Genomic DNA, 18837 nt, shown 5'->3' on the forward strand with positions numbered 1-18837 from the left:
GGGTTTTTTTGTTTGGTTTGGTTAAATAATTAGTTTTTGGTTTATTAAATACAGTTACAGTATATATTATAATTATACATTTTTTGTTATTTAAACTATAAATATCGTGAAATTATGTTTTTTCTCTCGAAGTAACACACCACCTGAGTTATGCTTGGTTTTTTGGCGAATTTTGACACACCAAGCTCAAAAGGTTGCCCATCACTGTCCTAGAATTTGCATCCATTGCCTGTTTAATCAGGATATAGGCAATGTTCCCTTTGTTACCAGTATTCCAGTACCCTTCTTCTGGCAGATGGTCATGGGTTTGCACAACAGCATCATTAACACGGAGACTTGGGAAGGAGGGGGGAGAAATAAGGAAGCTAACGATGACCCCATATCTGCCAGTAAGAGTTGTTATAGACTAGAGCAGGCATCCCCAAACTGCGGCCCTCCAGATGTTTTGGCCTACAACTCCCATGATCCCTAGCTAACAGGACCAGTGGTTGGGAAAGTTGGGAATTGTAGTCCAAAACATCTGGAGGGCCGAAGTTTGGGGATGCCTGGACTAGAGTATAAAAAACTGAGCATTTTATATGTTATTTTTAGGGAACAAGTCTGAGAATTGTATCATACATTACCTGAACTGCAAATTCAATGCTTCATGTGCAGTTTTTTTTCTTACATAAAAAAACCCCACTCCTATATGTACAGTGGTACCTCAGGTTACAAACGCTTCAGGTTACAGACTCCGCTAACCCAGAAATAGTACCTCGGGTTAAGAACTTTGCTTCAGGATGAGAACAGAAATTGTGTGGCAGAGGCGCAGCGGCAGCGGGAGGCCTCATTAGCTAAAGTGGTACCTCAGGTTAAGAACAGTTTCAGGTTAAGAACGGACCTCCGGAACAAATTAAGTTCTTAACCAGAGGTACCACTGTACAAAATAACATGCAACCGATATGTATGTTGTAGCATTTGATATTCCATACATGTTCTTTTGAGATGTACACGCTACATTGTGCATACGTGTGAAATAATTGCATGGGAAGAGCTACATGCTGATTTTACTCTGTTCTGACATGGAAGTATGAAATGTGTAAGACGGTGACCTTGTGTCATTATGCTTGCTTTTCCAATGCATAATCATATACTGTGGAGGAAAGGAAAGTATGAAGTCCCAAGTGTCTTACCTATATTTAAATTAACATAGCACCATGCCTTACTTTCCTTACATAAATTATTTTCCCTATTGTCCGGGGGGCGGGGCGGGGCAGTATACTTTGCAATGTTGAAGCAAGTGTATTTTTTAAAATCAATTACATAGATCTGAAAGTTTAGCATGTGTCAGCATCGTAGGCCCTTCACACTCAGTCACCTTTGACTGGACTTAACCGTCCAGGGGTCCTTTGCGTTCCCCTTACACCCAGTGCCAGATTTACGTATAAGCTAAACAAACTATAGTTTAGGGCCCCACTCTCTTGAGGGGCCCCCAAAAAATGAAAGGAAAAAAACGTGGGTGTACATTTCCAAAATCTAGATAAAAAACAAATGAAATAAAACCTACATACAGCAACAATGTTTTGTGTTGTGTTGTGTTGTGTAGGCTCCTATGATGTAAGTCATGGGCCCCCACCTGCTAGCCTGCTCCCTAAAATATCACTGGTTTGCTCATTTCTATATATAGGGCGCCTACATTCTGCATGTGCAAATGGCTTTAGATACCTATTAGGTCCATAAATTACCATATAGCATATATTTCAGCACAAAAAAACAGCCACAATTTGTTGTTGACAAAGGACAGCTGGACATATAAAGGGCCTCATTACACTGGGGAGGAAAAGGGGGAGAGTGGTAGATAAGGGAAGGGTGGGGTGTGTGTGTGACAATGTTTCTATTTTACTTAAACTGATCTGCAAAAATGCTATGAGAGACATTGCACACGTCTTTGTAAACTGAGAAAACCTTTAATAAAAAAATTATTTTTTTTAAAAAAAGTAAAATAAAGGGCCTCATTACCTTCAGTAGCTTAGGGATCCGGGGAGGGGGGGGGGTCCCTTGCATATCTTCCAAGAAGTGTTTTAGGGACCTGGGGCTTTCCTTCATCCTTTCATCTTGTCATTGGGGGGGGGCTGGAGAAGGCAGGGTATAAATAAATACTGTAGATGATGATAAAACGTTAGATGCAGAAGACATTGGGCTGACTCAAGAAGGTCTCTGTCGGGTGGGGAAGGAGGTCTATAAACAGATCTAGAACAGTAATATATATATATACTGTATATATATATATATATACTTTATATATATATACACACAGTATATTTCTCCTATATACATATACATATATATATATATATATATATATATATATATATATATATATATATATATATATATATATATATATATATATATATATATATGAGAAAGGCGCTTAAAAGCCACCTGACGCGCAGTAGTTCCGCCTTTATCTAGAAATGTTAGGGATGGTGAGGGGTGAGGGGGGGGCAGACTTCCTCCTCCTGCGCAGCTCTGAGGGGAGAGGAAGACGCCTCTCTCCCTCTTTCTCCTTCCTCCCTTTCTTCCCTCGCGTCCCTCGGTTACCAGGCAGCGGCTGCCGAAGCGCTCTGAGGGGAGCGGCCTGCTGGCCTCCTTCTCTCCGGGCTTCTCGCCCACGGCCTCCGCGGAGGAGAGAAGGCCGCGGCGGGGGATCGTCCGGCCGAGGCGGATCCTGGGCGGGCCCGTGGCGGTGGGAAAGGCCTTCGGCGCCGCCTCCGCTCCTGGGGCAGGTAAAGAGCTTCTGGGGCTCCTCCAGGGAGGGAGAGGCGTCTCGGAAACACGGGAAAGCCGCGGTGTCGAGGCCGGGCAGCTTAGCCCAGCGGCTTTTGCCTACAATCGCAGAACCGAGAAGGCCTCCAGTCGACCCCCACCCGCCGCGATGCAGGGACTCGAACCCACGACCCCCGAGGCCGAGAGTGTCCTGGGGCGGGGCGGGACTCCGTCTTTCTCACGTTGGGCGGAGGGGGCGGAAATAAAGACCAAACAAAGCCAGGCGCCCCCTCCCAGCAGGGCTTCCCCAAGGGGATGTGGTGCCCTAAGATTCGCCCCCCCCCCGCCACCGCATGTAAGCTTTTATTATTTTCACAGCAATTCATTTTGGTACAGTTGATTTTTAATGGATCTCCTCATATTCATCAAGCAACATGATCATTAATAATTTTAATTGCAACAACACATAAAGAACAATATTCTAATTATTATTAGCCCTAAAGCAGGGAGCCGACTCAACTTCTTTCCCAGGGCCATTGCTATCAAGGTGTCCCTTGCAGCTCATGTGCTCCATGTATAAATAAAAGCCCCACAGGGGAGCCAGATGCAAAAGGAGGGACAGGGCGCTCTCTCTTGCCTTCAGTGGGTCATGTAAAAGTGGGGTGATTTGGCAGGACCAGGTGATGGTGCAAAGGGGGAAAAAAGCTGCCCCTTCAGAAATGCCCTCTCTTCTGCTTTTTCTTCCCTTTGCACCTGGAACTGTAAAGTTGGAAGAGGCACAACGGGTCCTCTAGTCCAATCCCCTTGCTTAATTATAGAGCGCTCTGAGCTGTGTAGGCAGTAAAAATTTCAATTAGACATGAACTGTTAAAAAAACTATTATAGTAAGCCCACAAGTTACATGCTTTTAAACTTGTGCATAGTCAGCTTTATGTGTATGGCAAAATTAGCAGTATTTATTCCATAGGCACACGTGGGGAAAACCCATATTCAGGGACCTGCTGAGAGATTTCTCAATATCCTTTTCAGCTCACCAAACTGATGTTGTTATTCTTAAATTTGTATTATTGGTAACTTGGGAGTATTTCATTATCCTGCATGCAAGTCCCTCGATAAATTCAATTTGATTTAGGGTGCTTCCTCACAATAGGTTTTGTATAGAATCACCATGCCTCATTGTCTTCCTTCTCCCTTTTTTGGGGGGGGGGGAATGGGGCTATCCACACCATATCATCAAATTAGTGTTCTTTTGTGACTTCTGGAGCTTATTCTTCTTTCAGGCTGCAGAAATCTCAAATTTAGAAGGGGGGAATGGAGGAGTAGTACAGTCCCTGAAGGTATGGAACTGTTATTCTTCCTTCCTTCCAAGGGGTATAGTTTTGACATGAGTAGGTGAATCGTTTGTGACTTGGCGCACATTGTCGGCACGTCATTAGATTTTGTAATTTTTTCCAGTTAGTGCAAAAATGCTTGTTGGATGTTGTTGTTGTTGTTGTTGTTGTTGTTGTTGTTGTTGTTGTTGTTGTTGTTGTTGTTGTTATTATTACATTGGTACAGTGAAACTTTAAAAAATGAAAAAGGATTATAGCACTACTTAAAATAAATTATTAAAACACCTCTTCTTTTTCAGTCACTAGCATTTTACTAATTTCCCCAACCAAACTTTCAATCTCAAAACATGTCTTAAAAGCCGTGAGAGAAATTGGGCAGTCATACTTTAATAAATAAGCACTATAGTGCAAATTAAATATCTTTTTTAAAAAGGCTGCATTGCTGAATTGTACCTTCTATCCCCAGAGTGTTATGTTCTATCCCTGCTGGGCTAAATATAGCAGGATTGACATGTTCTAATGTTTTATTCCTTTTCTTCCCATTAAATGCTATTTATTTGTGGAAATTATTTCATATACAGACAGCCCCCCATTTAGGCATGTTCATTAGGTATGTATGTGACCATGTATATGTGCATCGTGCTGAACAGGAAGTGACTAGGAAATGTCATAAAGATGTCACTGAAATGTCACTTTTTCAATGGGTTTCAGTTATACATGATTTCACCGATGCACGTGGTGCCTCTGAACGAAACCCCCACGTAAATGGGGGACTGCCTGTATTCACCTGTATCTATTTTCCTGATATAAATTAAGATGATTTAGTAAAACAAAACAAGTTTGTACGTAAATGTTAATACATTTTTTACTTTTAGGATAATGGCAGGAAAAGTAAAATGGGTTACTGACATAGAGAAATCTGTGCTTATAAACAACTTTGAGAAGAGGGGATGGGTCCAAGTGTCAGAAAATGAAGACTGGAATTTTTACTGGTAAGCAGTATATATATGTATATATATTTAAGTATGCCGTGGAACATGTTGCATACATAATTACACTTATCTGGGAGTAAGCCCCTTTGAACTCAATACCTCCCAATACAAATTAACCTGGACCCTGTGACCATCCTCTGAGGCCCTTCTTCATGTGCCCCCTCCATGAGAGGGCTGGAGGGTAGCAACATGAGAGCGGGCCTTTTCTGTGGTGACTCCCTTCTTGTGGGATGCTCTCTGGGAAGGTTCACCTAGTGCCTTCATTACATATACTGTATTTAGGCACTAGGCAAAACATTCCTCTTCTCCTAGGCCTTTGGCTAATTAAACAGTCTTTGGCCTTTTAAACTGGGGTATAGTTTTTGTTTGTTATTATGGTATATATTTTTGTGTTTTTAAATATACGGTCATCTAATTCCTGTGTATGAGAAGAGCAGCTTGTTAGGCTTCAGCTCATCAGTGGTTTATATTCATGCAGTTTTCAGAAACTGCCCACTCCATTTTATACCATAATTTGGAGAGGCAGCAGGTACGTGCGAACCCCCTCCTATTGTAATGATTCCTGGGGAAAAGCAGAGCTTGGAATGCAGAATAACAAGGTAATTTGTAGGGTACAACAACAATTTATAGAATGCCTGCTCCACCTTTAAGAATGACCGCCTTTTGGATTCATTAAAAAATATAGCTAATTTGAGGATAAATCTGAGTTGCAGCAAGCATCCAATTGTGCAGGGAAATTCTCTGGAGAAGAGTGAAGCAGATTTCTTCGCAGATGTCTTAAAGTTGTCTGATGACTTTTTCTTCTGATCATATTAAACCCAAAGGCCAGCCTGATTCCTATCAGGTTGTGAGTTGTGTATTTTTGGGGAAGCTCGGTGACAATTTTCTCTTCACAGGATGAGTGTGCAAACTATTCGAAATGTTTTCAGCGTGGAGACTGGTTACCGCCTCTCTGATGACCAGATTGTCAACCATTTCCCAAATCACTATGAGCTCACCCGAAAGGACTTAATGGTAAAAAATATTAAGAGGTACAGGAAGGAATTGGAAAAAGAAGGTAGCCCTCTTGCAGAAAAAGATGAAAATGGAAAATACCTTTACTTAGGTGAGTTGTCTTGGCCGATTCAACTATTTGTATGTGCATTTTAAACACTAGACATGCCTCAGTAGCATGTATTATATAATAGATATTCAGAAATGTGGATCTTTGCCATCCAGTTCACACATCACATTAAATCATTGTTTAACTTACTGTGGAGCAGGGTGTCTGGTGCAGCTGCTCAAAAAGGCCATGGTTCATTCTCCTTCCCTCCTTTTTAATGGTGAGGAAACAGATCGGAGGCAGGCCAGCTATTTTGTGCAACCCAGTCCTTGTGGTTCACTTGTCTCCTAACAAATCATGATGGAGTTTGTTCTTGGCTTACCATTGTGGTTTGGTTGGCGACAAGGTCTGCTCCTGCCTTACCATAATAGTTTGTTGGGAAACATGTGTGAACCGGCACACACTGTTTGTATAACAGCAAGCCAACCTCTGGTTTGATTTCTCGTTGGTGGACTGAAGGGAGGAACAAAGTCTGAATTTCCTTTAAGCCATACTGAATCCTATACTGTGATTTAAAGTGGCGTCTGAACCAAGCTTGTGGTTTTTCAGTGAATTCTGCAGCTTATTCATCTCTGGGTGTCTTGCTCTTGCTCTGCTCAAGGTAAGTGACCACAAACGCAACAGTTTGGCAGCTGTTAAGGTGAAATGTAAGCACTTCAAAAGCTCTTAATTGTGTAGAGCACATATTCTCAGGTAGTAGGGTATCTTCAGTGTGAGGGTCTTGAGGAACAAATCTACAGTATTTCATGAAAGATCCCCTAAAGAGGCAAGTTGAGAGTGGTTTTTTGCCTGTCCAGATTGTGTATGAGAGAGCATCAAGATAAAAACAATCAGTGTAATGTGCAATCAAACCCCTCTTTTTCTTTTCCTTGAATTATTTTTTTTGAACCACATCTCAATTAAAATACAACTGAGACTTGAGGGCTCAGATAACATTGCTTTGAGGCCAGTACTTAGCCCAACAGGCCACATGTCTGTCGTGAATCAGCTGAGACAGATTTCTGAAAACGTCACATGGACAAGGTTTCTGAAGCATTTAAAAGAGCAGACATATTGAACACAGCCTTATAGCAATAAGGCTGTGTTCAATATGTCTGCTCTTTTAAATGCTTCAGAAACCTTGTCCATGTGACGTTTTCAGAAATCTGTCTTACTACAGTTTTCCAAGAGTGTGAGAAAAGATGTAATTTGACCAAGATCATGAGAGGCTGGTAATGGAGCAGGTGTTTAAAATCATGTTTGGTCTTTCCAAGAGTATAAAAAACAGACATGGCCTTGTTGAGGCCATCAGATGTAGAGCTTGCAGTCTGATCCTAACCAAGTTGACTTGGGTATAAGCCCAGTTGATTTCAATAGGATTTACTTCCCATTATGTATGCTTGGGTTTGCAGCCTTATTTGGCCGTCTACAATCAGACTTTTCCCATAATGCTTTTAGCATTACTATACTATAAGTTGAGAGAAGGCAACTCCATTCTTAATATACTTACTTTCAGTTAAGATTTATATAGACTTTCAGTAACTATTGATAGTGAAGTTCTGCAGATAATTATTCAGCTCATGTAATCCTCTTAAGATGGCGAACAACAAAAAAGTTATTTCTCCATCACATGTTAATTGGTCTAAAGTTCCAGGGATGGCCAACCCCTAAGAGACTGCAATCTACTCACAGAATAAAAAACTGGCAGTGATCTACCCCGGGGGGGGGGGGCGTCAGGTCAAAGTTGTTGCATTTTTTTAGGGAAATCAAGGGGCGGGGCCAGATTCTATTTTACCACCACTAAGGAAAGGGAACCAGTGATTGACCGTGATCTACCAAAACCTCCTAGGGCAGTGGTTCCCAACAGGTGGTCCGGGGACCCCCAGGGGTCCGCGAGCTATGCCAGAGGGGTCCTCAAGATCCTATTAGAATAAAAAATATATTAAATATATTTTGTATGATAACAGATTTTTTGTTTTGGCCGCTTCCTGCATGAGCAGAGTCTAGCGCAAAACTAGAATTAGATAGAGGCAGTAGTTCTGCTGTATGCCGCAAGGACTACAAGAAACTTGGAGATAAGGCAATGAAAAAGATCCTTCCATTTGCAACCACATATCGGTGTGAGCAAGCATTTTCTTCCATGTGTTTCATGAAAAACAAATATAGGAATCGGCTCGATATGCGGTCGGATTTCAGAGTGAAAGTTTCAAGTTTGGAACCTAATATTTAAGAAATAATGGACTCAAAGGACAGATTTAACTCATCTCATTAAGAACTGAAAATTAAAACTAACTGTATACTGATGGAGTACTCTGTTGTAACTGTAAAAAACGTATAAATATAAAATATAAAAAGACTTAATTTGACTCTCACTTTTTAATTTTAGGATTAGGAATTAATGGGGGTCCTTGTCACAATAGCGGCTCGATGAGGGGTCCTCGAGAAAATTTTGTTGGGAACCCCTGTCCTAGGGATCTACCAGTAGATCGTGATCGACCTGTTGGACATCCCTGGTCTAAACTATCCAAGCTTCTTTCTACTCTAGTATTAAACATGGAGTGCAGGTGTTGGAGAGAAGAGGAGCCTGTCACTGCCATCACCTTAACTAACAAAAAATGTAGACTAGGATAGAATGTGAACAGGGCTGCATTTCCCCTTTTAGTTTTATGTGTTGATGTATATACTGATTAAATATTTTTAGATCATAAATTCCTTTGGTTACCGGTTCTTTGCAAAGCACTGTGTACTTAGATGGCGCACTCTATAACTATGCTATATTAAGTCTTGGATTTCCTTGGTGCGTTTTAGACTTTGTGCCTGTCACCTTTATGCTCCCAGCTGATTACAATTTATTTGTTGAAGAATTCCGGAAAAACCCTTCCAGTACTTGGATTATGAAACCCTGCGGAAAAGCTCAAGGGAAAGGAATATTCCTTATCAACAAACTTTCCCAAATTAAAAAATGGTCTCGAGACAGCAAAACATCCACGTATGTTTTTTTCAAAAAGGGGGTGGGGTCTTGTTGTAGTCTAGCAGGTTTGTATGAATTTGTGACTTTCTTATTTTGCTAGAAGGTCATTCATAAGTGCTTCAAACAGTTATTACCGATTTCAGGGCACTTTACGTATGTGCGATAAAAATGAATCTAGAAATAAGTGTACAGAAAATATGGGGCCTATAATATTGTAAGTTGCGGCACTGCTTGCTTTGGTGTAATTGATTTTAGTGCTCTTTTTAAAGGAAGTGGAAGCTGTTTTGGGAAGCACCAAATGACTATTAACTGTGGTGGATAGAGTTTTAAGAATATTCTTAATACTTTTTGCCAGATTAAGACAAAAGCTATTATATTTAAAATCATTTATTTACATTAATGAGTCCTTGGAACTTCTTCCTACAAAGTGTCCCGTAGTTGCAAGAAGCACATTGGTAGTCCTTGCTTTTAAATGTTTGCAGTATAGGAAAGTTCTTCCTTTTCTTGGAAAGGTTTAATCGGTCCTGTCTGTCAGCTCTTCTTGTTCAACAGTTCTGCATATAGCACTAAAATGAAACTGCTTTTGTTACTTTTATAGAGCTAGTTTTAAAAATAAAAGCAAACATTTGAATACAACTAGCACATTTTAAATAATAAAATATACTTTTTCCCTAGGTTTATATCTCAGTCCTCTAAAGAAGCTTATGTGATTTCTCTGTACATCAATAATCCTCTACTGATAGGTGGGAAGAAATTTGACCTTCGCCTGTATGTTTTAGTGTCTACTTACCGTCCTCTGAGATGCTACATGTAAGTTGTCCATATTCTGATAATGCCCCTCTTTCAGGGTGAGAAGTGGCACTCTGGAAATAAAAAGTGATGGAGGGTAATTTTCATCCAGAGTTGTGAAGAAGTTGTATTTTCACTTGTTATATTTCCCTATGCATATTGGCGAGCTAGAGAGGAATGGAGATTTTGCGTAACCCCGCTAAGTTTGTCAGATGACATTCTCCAAAATAACCCCATCTAGAAATTGTCTTATGTATCCCAGCAGGGCAAATCATAAAGAAAACGAACATTTGTTTATTATTTCCCCCAACCCCATAATTTTGGTATGGAGAATTTGTTTGACCTGATTTGTATTGACAGAAAACTCCCACAAAGGCAGGCAGTTTGCTTCTCCCAGCAAGTCTGGATCCAACCTCTGTTGCTCATTCTCCCAGCTTGCAGGTGATGGTTGTTTTGCTGGAATTCATAGAATCATAGATTCATAGAGTTGGAAGAGACCGCAAGGGCCACCTAGTCCAACCCCCTGCCAAGCAGGAAACACCATCAAAGCATTCTTGACATATGGCTGTCAAGCCTCTGCTTAAAGACCTCCAAAGAAGGAGACTCCACCACACTCCTTGGCAGCAAATTCCACTGTCGTACAGCTCTTACTGTCAGGAAGTTCTTCCTAATTCACTTTTGTACAATTTGACATTGCCTCACAACTTGACTTTCTCACTGTTTGCTGCTGATTTTTGTTTGCAGATAAGTAGCAATTTATCCTGAGTGAGAGGGTCTACATTTTTCACTTTCCTTCATTGAAAGCTGTTTCTTTATTCCATATTGGCCAAGATGGATTTAGAAACTTTTGAAGTGCTTTAGTCTAAACCTTTTGGAACTAATCTTCAGATATCCAGCTTTTAATATTATCTCTGTATTTTGTTGAGAATCTCAAAGAATTCTGAAATAATAGTTTGAAGAAACCATTCTTATTCTCTATCATGGTTTGGATATGTATACAGGTTAGGGGTTAGATTGCTTAATATGTATTTTAAAAATCAGTCTCCTAATCAGTTGAGTCATAACATCAGGTTTGTTGGGGGGGATCCAGAAAGTAATAGACCAGGCTTCCTCAACATCGGCCCTCCAGATGTTTTTGGCCTACAACTCCCATGATCCCTAGCTAGCAGGACCAGTGGTCAGGGATGATGGGAATTGTAGTCTCAAAACATCTGGAGGGCCGAGGTTGAAAGAGCCTGTAAAAGACCAGCAGTCAGAATTCTGCATTCTTTAAGAACTTTTGGATGAATATCATCCAGCCCTGGCACTTTGTTAACTTCTAAATCTTTCCCTTTAGTGGACACAATATTTTGATGAACTAATAGAAAAATAAACAGGATTCCAAAAAGCATTATGAAAAATTTAATAACTCCTTAATAACATTGATATTCATCATTATGAAATTGGGCAGTAAAATCCTAATCAAGGTGAGGATCAAGACCATATAACACCGGTCTTGAAAGATCTACATTGGGTCCCAGTACGTTTCCGAGCACAATTCAAAGTGTTGGTGCTGACCTTTAAAGCCCTAAATGGCCTCGGTCCAGTATACCTGAAGGAGCGTCTCCACCCCCATCACTCTGCCCGGACACTGAGGTCCAGTGCCGAGGGCCTTCTGGCGGTTCCCTCGTTGCGAGAAGCCAAGTTGCAGGGAACCAGGCAGAGGTCCTTCTCGGTAGTGGCGTCCGCCCTGTGGAACGCCCTCCCATCAGATGTCAAAGAGAAAAACGGCTACCAGATTTTTAGAAGACATCTGAAGGCAGCCCTGATTAGAGATGCTTTTAATGTTTAATCAATTATTTTATTTTATTTTTCTGTTGGAAGCCGCCCAGAGTGGGAGGGGTATAAATAATTTGTTGTTGTTGTTGTTGTTAAGAATGCATATGCCAGCTTTTGATATCAATATTTCCAGGTCAGTTTATAAGTTAAAATAAATAAATAAATTGGTGAACAATATAACCTGCCCCCCTTTTTTGCATTTCAGGTATAAACTTGGGTTTTGTCGCTTTTGCACTGTAAAATACACACCGAGTACAAGTGAATTGGACAACATGTTTGTGCATCTTACCAATGTTGCCATTCAGAAACATGGGGTAAAGTTGGAACATTTTTGTATAATGTATATTTAAATTATTTTAAATAAATTTATAAACTGAACATATGTAATAAAAATATAGTACCTCAGCCATATTTTCCTCTTGATTACAACTTCTTTCCCATTGTTGGTTTAGTGGATTTAAGTGCTGTTAATCCCTGGGAGGTCTACCTCCGAGGGGAACAGGGTTCTCCTAACAACTCTCAAACCCTTAGCAAACTACATTTCCTAGGCTTTTTTGCATTGGAGGGGGGGGGGGGCGGGGATAATGATCTGTTTAAAGTGGTACAATTCTGTTTCAAATGCATAGCACAGATGGGGCCAATGTGTCTGCTTCTCCAACTAGCTATCCTGCATGCAAAGCCTAATTGAAGACCATTGTGACAGCTCCCTTTATCTTTTCTTTCACAACAGTATTGCTGTCCTTACTTACTTCAGAGTCTGGCTTGTGAACCTCCTGCTCTTATTAGATCAACAAAGAACTGTTTGGAAAATGTTACAAGTGTGTTTACAGCTGATATCAAATCTATAGTTTTTGATTTGACGCCTTGCCTCTGCAGGACGACTACAATCACATCCATGGTGGTAAATGGACGGTGAGCAATCTGCGCTTGTATTTAGAAAGCACTCGTGGGAAAGAGGTCACCAACAAGCTGTTTGATGAAATTCACTGGATAATTGTGCAGTCACTGAAAGCTGTTGCAGTGAGTAGAGAAACAAAATAAAAATACGTTTTATAATGCTTCCTTCTGCTCTTCCCAGTTTGAATATTGAGGCTGTAAATATGTGTGCTTATATTTTCAGTGTCCTTTAAAAAAAATGTCCAGAGTTTATTAAGCAGGCAGTACGCAAATTGTGTACAAATAAGGAATATATAAGAACATTAAAATATCTCTGCTGGATCAGGCCAATGGCCCATCTAGTCCGATATCCTGTTCTCACAGTAGCCAGCCAGATGCCCATGCAGGTAGGACCTGATTGCAACCGTATTCTCCACTTTCCGGTAACTGGTTTTCTGAACCATACTGCCTCTGATCATTGGCTAGGAGACACCGACAGCCTTGTCTTCTGTGAATTTGTCTAAACCTCTTTTCATGCCAGCAAAGTTGGTGGCCATCACTTTTCATTGTAGGAGCAAATCGCATGGTTTCTCCTGTGTGCTCTGTGAAGTCCTTTCTGTTGTCTCTCATGAATCTTCAGCTTCTTCAGCTTCACTGGATCTCCATGAGTTCCTCGTGTTATGAGGGAGAAAGACTTTAATTTATCCCCTTTCTGCATGCTGTGACATGTCTATCCTGTCGCCTCTCCTTGGCCTTTTTTTTCTAAACTAAAAGGCTCTACATGCGGAAACCTTTCCCCTTGGGATGTTTCCCCATTCCATCTTTTTGGGGGAAGTTTCCTCTTTTGAACTCAAATGTTCCTATGTTGGATTTTATCGGCAATGGGCCACTTACACGTTTATTTAATGTAATAGTACTAGGGTCACTCCTGCCATTCAGTCCAACAACACTTTACATCAAACCACTTTACATGTCAGACACCCTCCTTTGAGTCCTTTATGGGTGGAGTGAGCAGCTGGGTTGGTGGCAAGAACAAGCAGTAGCCCGTCAAACTCTTTGGACCCCCTTTCCTAGCCCACAATATGATTGTTTGTACCATTTATTGAGGGTGCCCCACAGCTCAGAGCAGCCTAGCAAAATAGGGAGCATGTTACTGAAATGCCTTGCAAATTATTTCAGGAGTCTTAGTCATACTCCGTAGCTAGTAAAATTGTACCGATGTTCATTTCTGCTCTCATGTCTCTTTCAGCCTGTAATGAACAACGATAAACACTGCTTTGAATGTTACGGATATGACATCATCATTGATGACAAGCTAAAGCCATGGCTTATTGAGGTAAGCAGAGTTATCTTGATGATGCGTGCAGCTTTTCCTCTGAAAAGGAGTGTGGGGAAAGGGTTCTGCTCATTGGCACCTAAAGGATTCCCCTTCTTGAGACTACAGAAAAATGGGTAGCAAAGTTACTCTAAATGGGAAAGTCTTTGCTTTTGAGTAATAATCCTAAAAAGGTGTCTTAATATGAATCCAGGCCATTGGTCCATCTAGTCTGGCACTGTCTGCCGTAGCTGTTGCTCTCCAAGGCCTTCAGCATGAAACCAGGGCAACTCTTGTCACCTGGTAAAACTTTGCAAACTTGGCTGTCTCTGTTCATGAAAACCAGGCGGGGCACGTTCCGAGATATACCACTCTGCCTTGCAGAAAAACCAAAGGAAGCTTTGGCCCTCCTGGTGTTGCTGAGCTCAAACTCCCATCGTTCTTTGTCCATGCGGGCGCTGAGTCTGATAGAAATGGGAGTTTGTGGAAGGCTCTTGCCTGCCATTTCATTACCTACCTTTAGGCACCAGCCAAAAATGTGGCTCTATAACCAGGCCTTTGGCTACTTGCACCTTCTATGGCCCTTTAAATGCATTATTTGTTTGGTTTTGTTCTTGTTTTATTCTGTCTTTGTGCTCTCATTTCGAAACCACATTGGAACACATTTTAAAAAGGAAGCCTGACTAGCTTTACTGATACCCTTTAATTGAATAACGTTTTGAACAAATGCCTGAAGTGACTGGTACTATAGTTTGAAGTCTTGTTCATTCAGTTACATTTTGTCCAGGTCAGGAAGACCCATTTATCCTAAATAGGACCCAGTAGGGCCAACTTTTATGTACAATGTGTGTGTGTGTGTGTGTGTGTGTGTGTGTGTGTGTGTGTGATCCCATTGAGATCCCAATTCTGCAGGACACTCTTAGAAATATGAAATAATACATTTTTCGATTTTTAGATTCCTAATAATTTTTAATCACTTTAACAATTTTTTAATTATGTAACTTTAAAATTTAAAGTAAATGCATCATGTGCCTTATGAAATTAAAGCCCATGAAGTTCTTAAGAGATTTGTATTTTTAGTTTGGAAATACCTCAATTCTGGACTGAGCTTTTAAGATGTTTGTTTAGTCTGGCAAGGCCACAATTGTCAGTTTTTTAAAATTTCAAACCCCCATAACTCAAATACTCGATGAGATAAAAAAGTAATATTTTAGATTTAAACTTGGTTCTGATCATTCAGCAAGTGTTCAAAATTCTAAGAAAATTGGCCGATATGAGGTTAAAAAAGTCATCAGAAATTGAGCAACTTGATATGGAATGACCCTGAGCTGCTATTGATAATTTCATTAATCGTATTTCTGTTTGTGGAAGAATTGGTGGATGTGAACTCTCTATTTTTCCCCTTCCTGTGTACACTTCGTAGGTCAACGCTTCTCCATCTCTTACTTCCAGTACTGCCAATGATCGTATCCTCAAATACAATCTTATTAATGACACACTTAACATTGCGGTCCCTAACGGGGAAATTCCAGACTGTAAATGGAATAAATCTCCCCCCAAAGAAGCCCTTGGACATTATGAGATTTTGTAAGTATTAATCATAGATAAAGCAATTGTCTGAACCTCTGCAAGTAGATGCTTTAGGGATGCCTTTTGACTAGTATCTGAGTGTAACCTAGTCTTTCTGTTAACGCAGCAGGAACTCAGATGGCATATTATTAGTTACTTTTATGAATGACTTCTTAGAAAGCATTTCTGAGCAATTTCAAACCATGACAAATGCAGAATGCATAAAAGCATAATGGTTCACAAGGTCTGTAAACTTAGTATTGTTTGTTTAATCCTTCCCAAAGCAATCCACAGGGATCTCTACTGCGGAAAGACCATTTTAGGGTGGAAAAAATAGTCCCGTGAAATACTTATGCCTCAAACACTAAGATCTCCTGAATTGAGTCTTACTTAGGGTGCCAGGTGACTTAGCCATTTTGCACCCTTGACTTTCTGTACTGTACCACGCAAGTTTTCTTCATTATATCTGGTTAAATATGTCTGTTACGGTTGCATCCTTCTGTGAACAGCTGTTGAAATAACAGCCATTATTCACCAGACTAGTCTCATTCAGCCGGTTAAGAAAACGGGCGCTGGAGGTGCGACGGGGCCGCGGCCTTCCTTCCCTTTCTGCGCTCGGCCGTAGGGCGCGCCGGGAACGCAATTAAACAAAGTGACCTCCCGCCGTGTCCCGCGGCCGAGCACAGAGATAGAGGGAAGGCCGCGGCCCCGCCACTCCTCCCACGGGCCAAGTAGGGTTGTCAGGAGGAGGTGGTGGTGGACCAAGATGGCCACCATCTTGGTCTGCCGCCGCAAGGGAACGGGAGGCAGAGGGTTGGGGGGGAGAGAGCGTGCGTGTGTGTACGTCCCGCCTCTTCGTCCAGTCCCTGTGTCCGTGGGGCACATGCGCATTAGCGCAAACCCAGGGACACAGGGAATACTGGACGCAGAGACACAGGGACTTTATTATATAGGATGATCACATTATTAAGTATTTCAGAAAGTTGCAGATTGCTTTGGCAAGTTATAAATGTGCAGTAGCTCTGAGGTTGTTGCTGTTAAAAGTTTTAAGGTTCTTTTTCTAGATGAGCCATTTGTTTCACTTGAGTGATGTCACCCTCTGTCATTTGAGCCATTAATCTTGAAGCAAAATGTAATAGCAAATGGCAGTTGAGGCTTTAGATGGTAGTGACGGACATCCCTGGAAGAAATGTTGCAGTTGTCTGTAACAAGTTCTTATTCTTATCTTCTGTCCCGTGATAGAGGCAAAGTACATAATCAGCAGTATAATGGTGGTATAACTCTTCCTAAACTAGTGGCTTGTATCACTGTATTCTACACACCAGAAGTGGAGTGTGTGGGTATATATAAAATAGGGATGCAGGTGGCGCTGTGGTCTAAACCACTGGGCCTAGGGCTTGCCGATCACAAGGTTGGCGGTTCAAATCCCCGCGACAGGCTGAGCTCCCGTTGTTCGGTCCCAGCTCCTGCCCACCTAGCAGTTTGGAAACACCTCAGGTGCAAGTAGATAAATAGGTATCGCTCTGGCGGGAAGGTGAACGGCATTTCTGTGTGCTGCTCTAGTTGGCCAGAAGCGGCTTAGTCCTGCTGGCCACATGACCCAAAAGCTGTCTGCAGACAAATGCCGGTTCCCTCGGCCTATAGAGTGAGATAAGTGCACAACCCCAGAGTCTTCCGCAACTGGATCTGTCGGGGGTACCTTTACTTTTACATATAAAATATGTTGCCCACACAGGTTTATGTATGAAATATCTTCCCCACACAGGTTTTCTGCATGCGGAAGAACCAACAGTGTTTTCCTTCACATGCTTTCAGTATGCATGGGGTTGGGGGAAGGGGGTTATTGGTTGGTTGGTTTTTTGTTCTCATTTTTATCATGCATTTTTGTGTTGTGTACCATCCTGATACTGTGGGCGTAATAATAATAATAATAATAATAATAATAATAATAATAGGCAGATAATTGGCAAGCCTTCAGTTCCTCCATCTACAACCTGTAGTAGTAAAGTCTCGGAAGAGCATTGGCACCACTTCGTTCTGATCATTGTTTAGCCCACCTGTGAATCCCATGGGACAATAATGACTTTCTCTTTGCCCTTAGATACGATGAAGAGATGGCGCAAAGTGAAGTGTCAGATCGTGATATGAGAAGTCGCTCTGGGCAGTCCATTGGATTGAAGGGAACTCGAGCCAGAGACACTGGAAAATCAGGGCCCCTTACATGGAAGTAGCTGCAGAATGAACTGTAGACTGGCGGTTCCTGAAATTCAGGGATGTGGTTTTTGTTGGAGGTTTGCTTGAAATGGATGCTCAGATTTTGGATGACCTCCTTCCTGTTTGCAAAATGCTCTTATGGGGGAGGTAATGTTGCGGAAAGAGGACAGAATATTTTTCAGTACGGCAGTGACAAGTACAGTACATTGAAAGACTGGACAAAATTGGTTTATTAGCTTGTATACAAACAGTTGTTAATCAGTTCATTGCAGGTTTACTGCAGGACTGTTATGCTGCATGTTGTATGAAATAGTTGTATTAATATATACTATGAGTTAATATAATTGGAAATGAGCTTTTTAAATAAATTGCTGTGACTTGCAAACAACTGGTTGCTTTCTCACACATTGCTACCATAGGGGTCCCCAATACTTTTCGGTTCAGGGGCACTTGTTTTGTTTTGGACTACAAAATACCCATTTCATAGAACTAAACATGGTGGTGCTCAGAATTCCTAAACAAGGAAAACACCAACAAGTAAAATACAGAACTCAAGGCAGGAAACACATCCTATAAAACAGGTAACATTCCCCCAACAACCCCCCTCCCAAAAAACCCCCTCCCAAACTGTCATTTCAATCAAATCAGCTGAGGCTGGAAACCTTTGTGGGTGCCAACAGGGTGATGTGCCCCCAGGTGCCACATTGGACAAAATATGCATCTTGAAATTCATATTTTGTAGGGAGAAAAGCTGTCTTTTTTTCTTAATATTTTACTAGATTTGTAAGAGTATACTACTGAAAGCACACACACACACACACACACACACACACATATATATATATTTGCAAAATACACTAATAGACCATATCAGTATGGTTCATGTTCGAAATGCGTTTTCAAACTACGGTACATGTTTCCACTTCTAAAAGAATGGGTGGGAGAACCTAAAAAGCGTTTGTATACTGGGGGTACTGTGGCAGGCCAATTCTGGATCCACACGTCCTTCCACAGTGGGGACATTGGTTTCCGGGCGGGAGTTGATCACGGTGAGAGTTTGCCAAGCGTGCCTTCCTCTTAGCACGTTTCTCCCTTGCATCCTGAGTTCGAGTGTCTTCAAAGTCCATGACACC

General features: G+C 41.4%; 1 protein-coding gene across 2 annotated transcripts; it reads left to right on the forward strand.

The window, feature by feature from the left end:
- Positions 1 to 2476: 2476 nt before the first annotated feature.
- On the forward strand, positions 2477 to 18092 carry TTLL1 (TTL family tubulin polyglutamylase complex subunit L1). 2 transcript variants are annotated; one of them, XM_060275197.1, is made up of 10 exons: positions 2477 to 2768; positions 4955 to 5071; positions 5968 to 6176; positions 9015 to 9141; positions 9799 to 9933; positions 11936 to 12044; positions 12607 to 12750; positions 13856 to 13942; positions 15345 to 15508; positions 17592 to 18092. In XM_060275197.1, exons 2-10 carry the CDS (start codon positions 4959 to 4961, stop codon positions 17719 to 17721), a joined length of 1218 nt encoding a protein of 405 aa, XP_060131180.1. In that variant the 5' UTR covers positions 2477 to 2768; positions 4955 to 4958; the 3' UTR covers positions 17722 to 18092. The 2 variants fall into 2 exon arrangements, with proteins under 2 accessions (XP_060131180.1, XP_034994015.1); XM_035138124.2 differs by having other exon boundaries at positions 2479 to 2768; positions 8961 to 9141.
- The last annotated feature ends 745 nt before the right edge of the window (positions 18093 to 18837 follow it).

The sequence above is a fragment of the Zootoca vivipara genome, chromosome 5 (assembly GCF_963506605.1).
Source record: "Zootoca vivipara chromosome 5, rZooViv1.1, whole genome shotgun sequence".
Classification (NCBI taxonomy): Eukaryota; Metazoa; Chordata; class Lepidosauria; order Squamata; family Lacertidae; genus Zootoca; species Zootoca vivipara.

Coding starts and splice junctions, on each gene's coding strand:
- TTLL1 (XM_035138124.2), top strand. CDS start 4,959: ATGGCAGGAAAAGTAAAATGGGTTACTGACATAGAGAAATCTGTGCTT. Junction 6,177..8,960: donor TGGAAAATACCTTTACTTAG/GTGAGTTGTCTT, acceptor GGTGCGTTTTAG/ACTTTGTGCCTGTCACCTTT. Junction 15,509..17,591: donor CTTGGACATTATGAGATTTT/GTAAGTATTAAT, acceptor CTTTGCCCTTAG/ATACGATGAAGAGATGGCGC.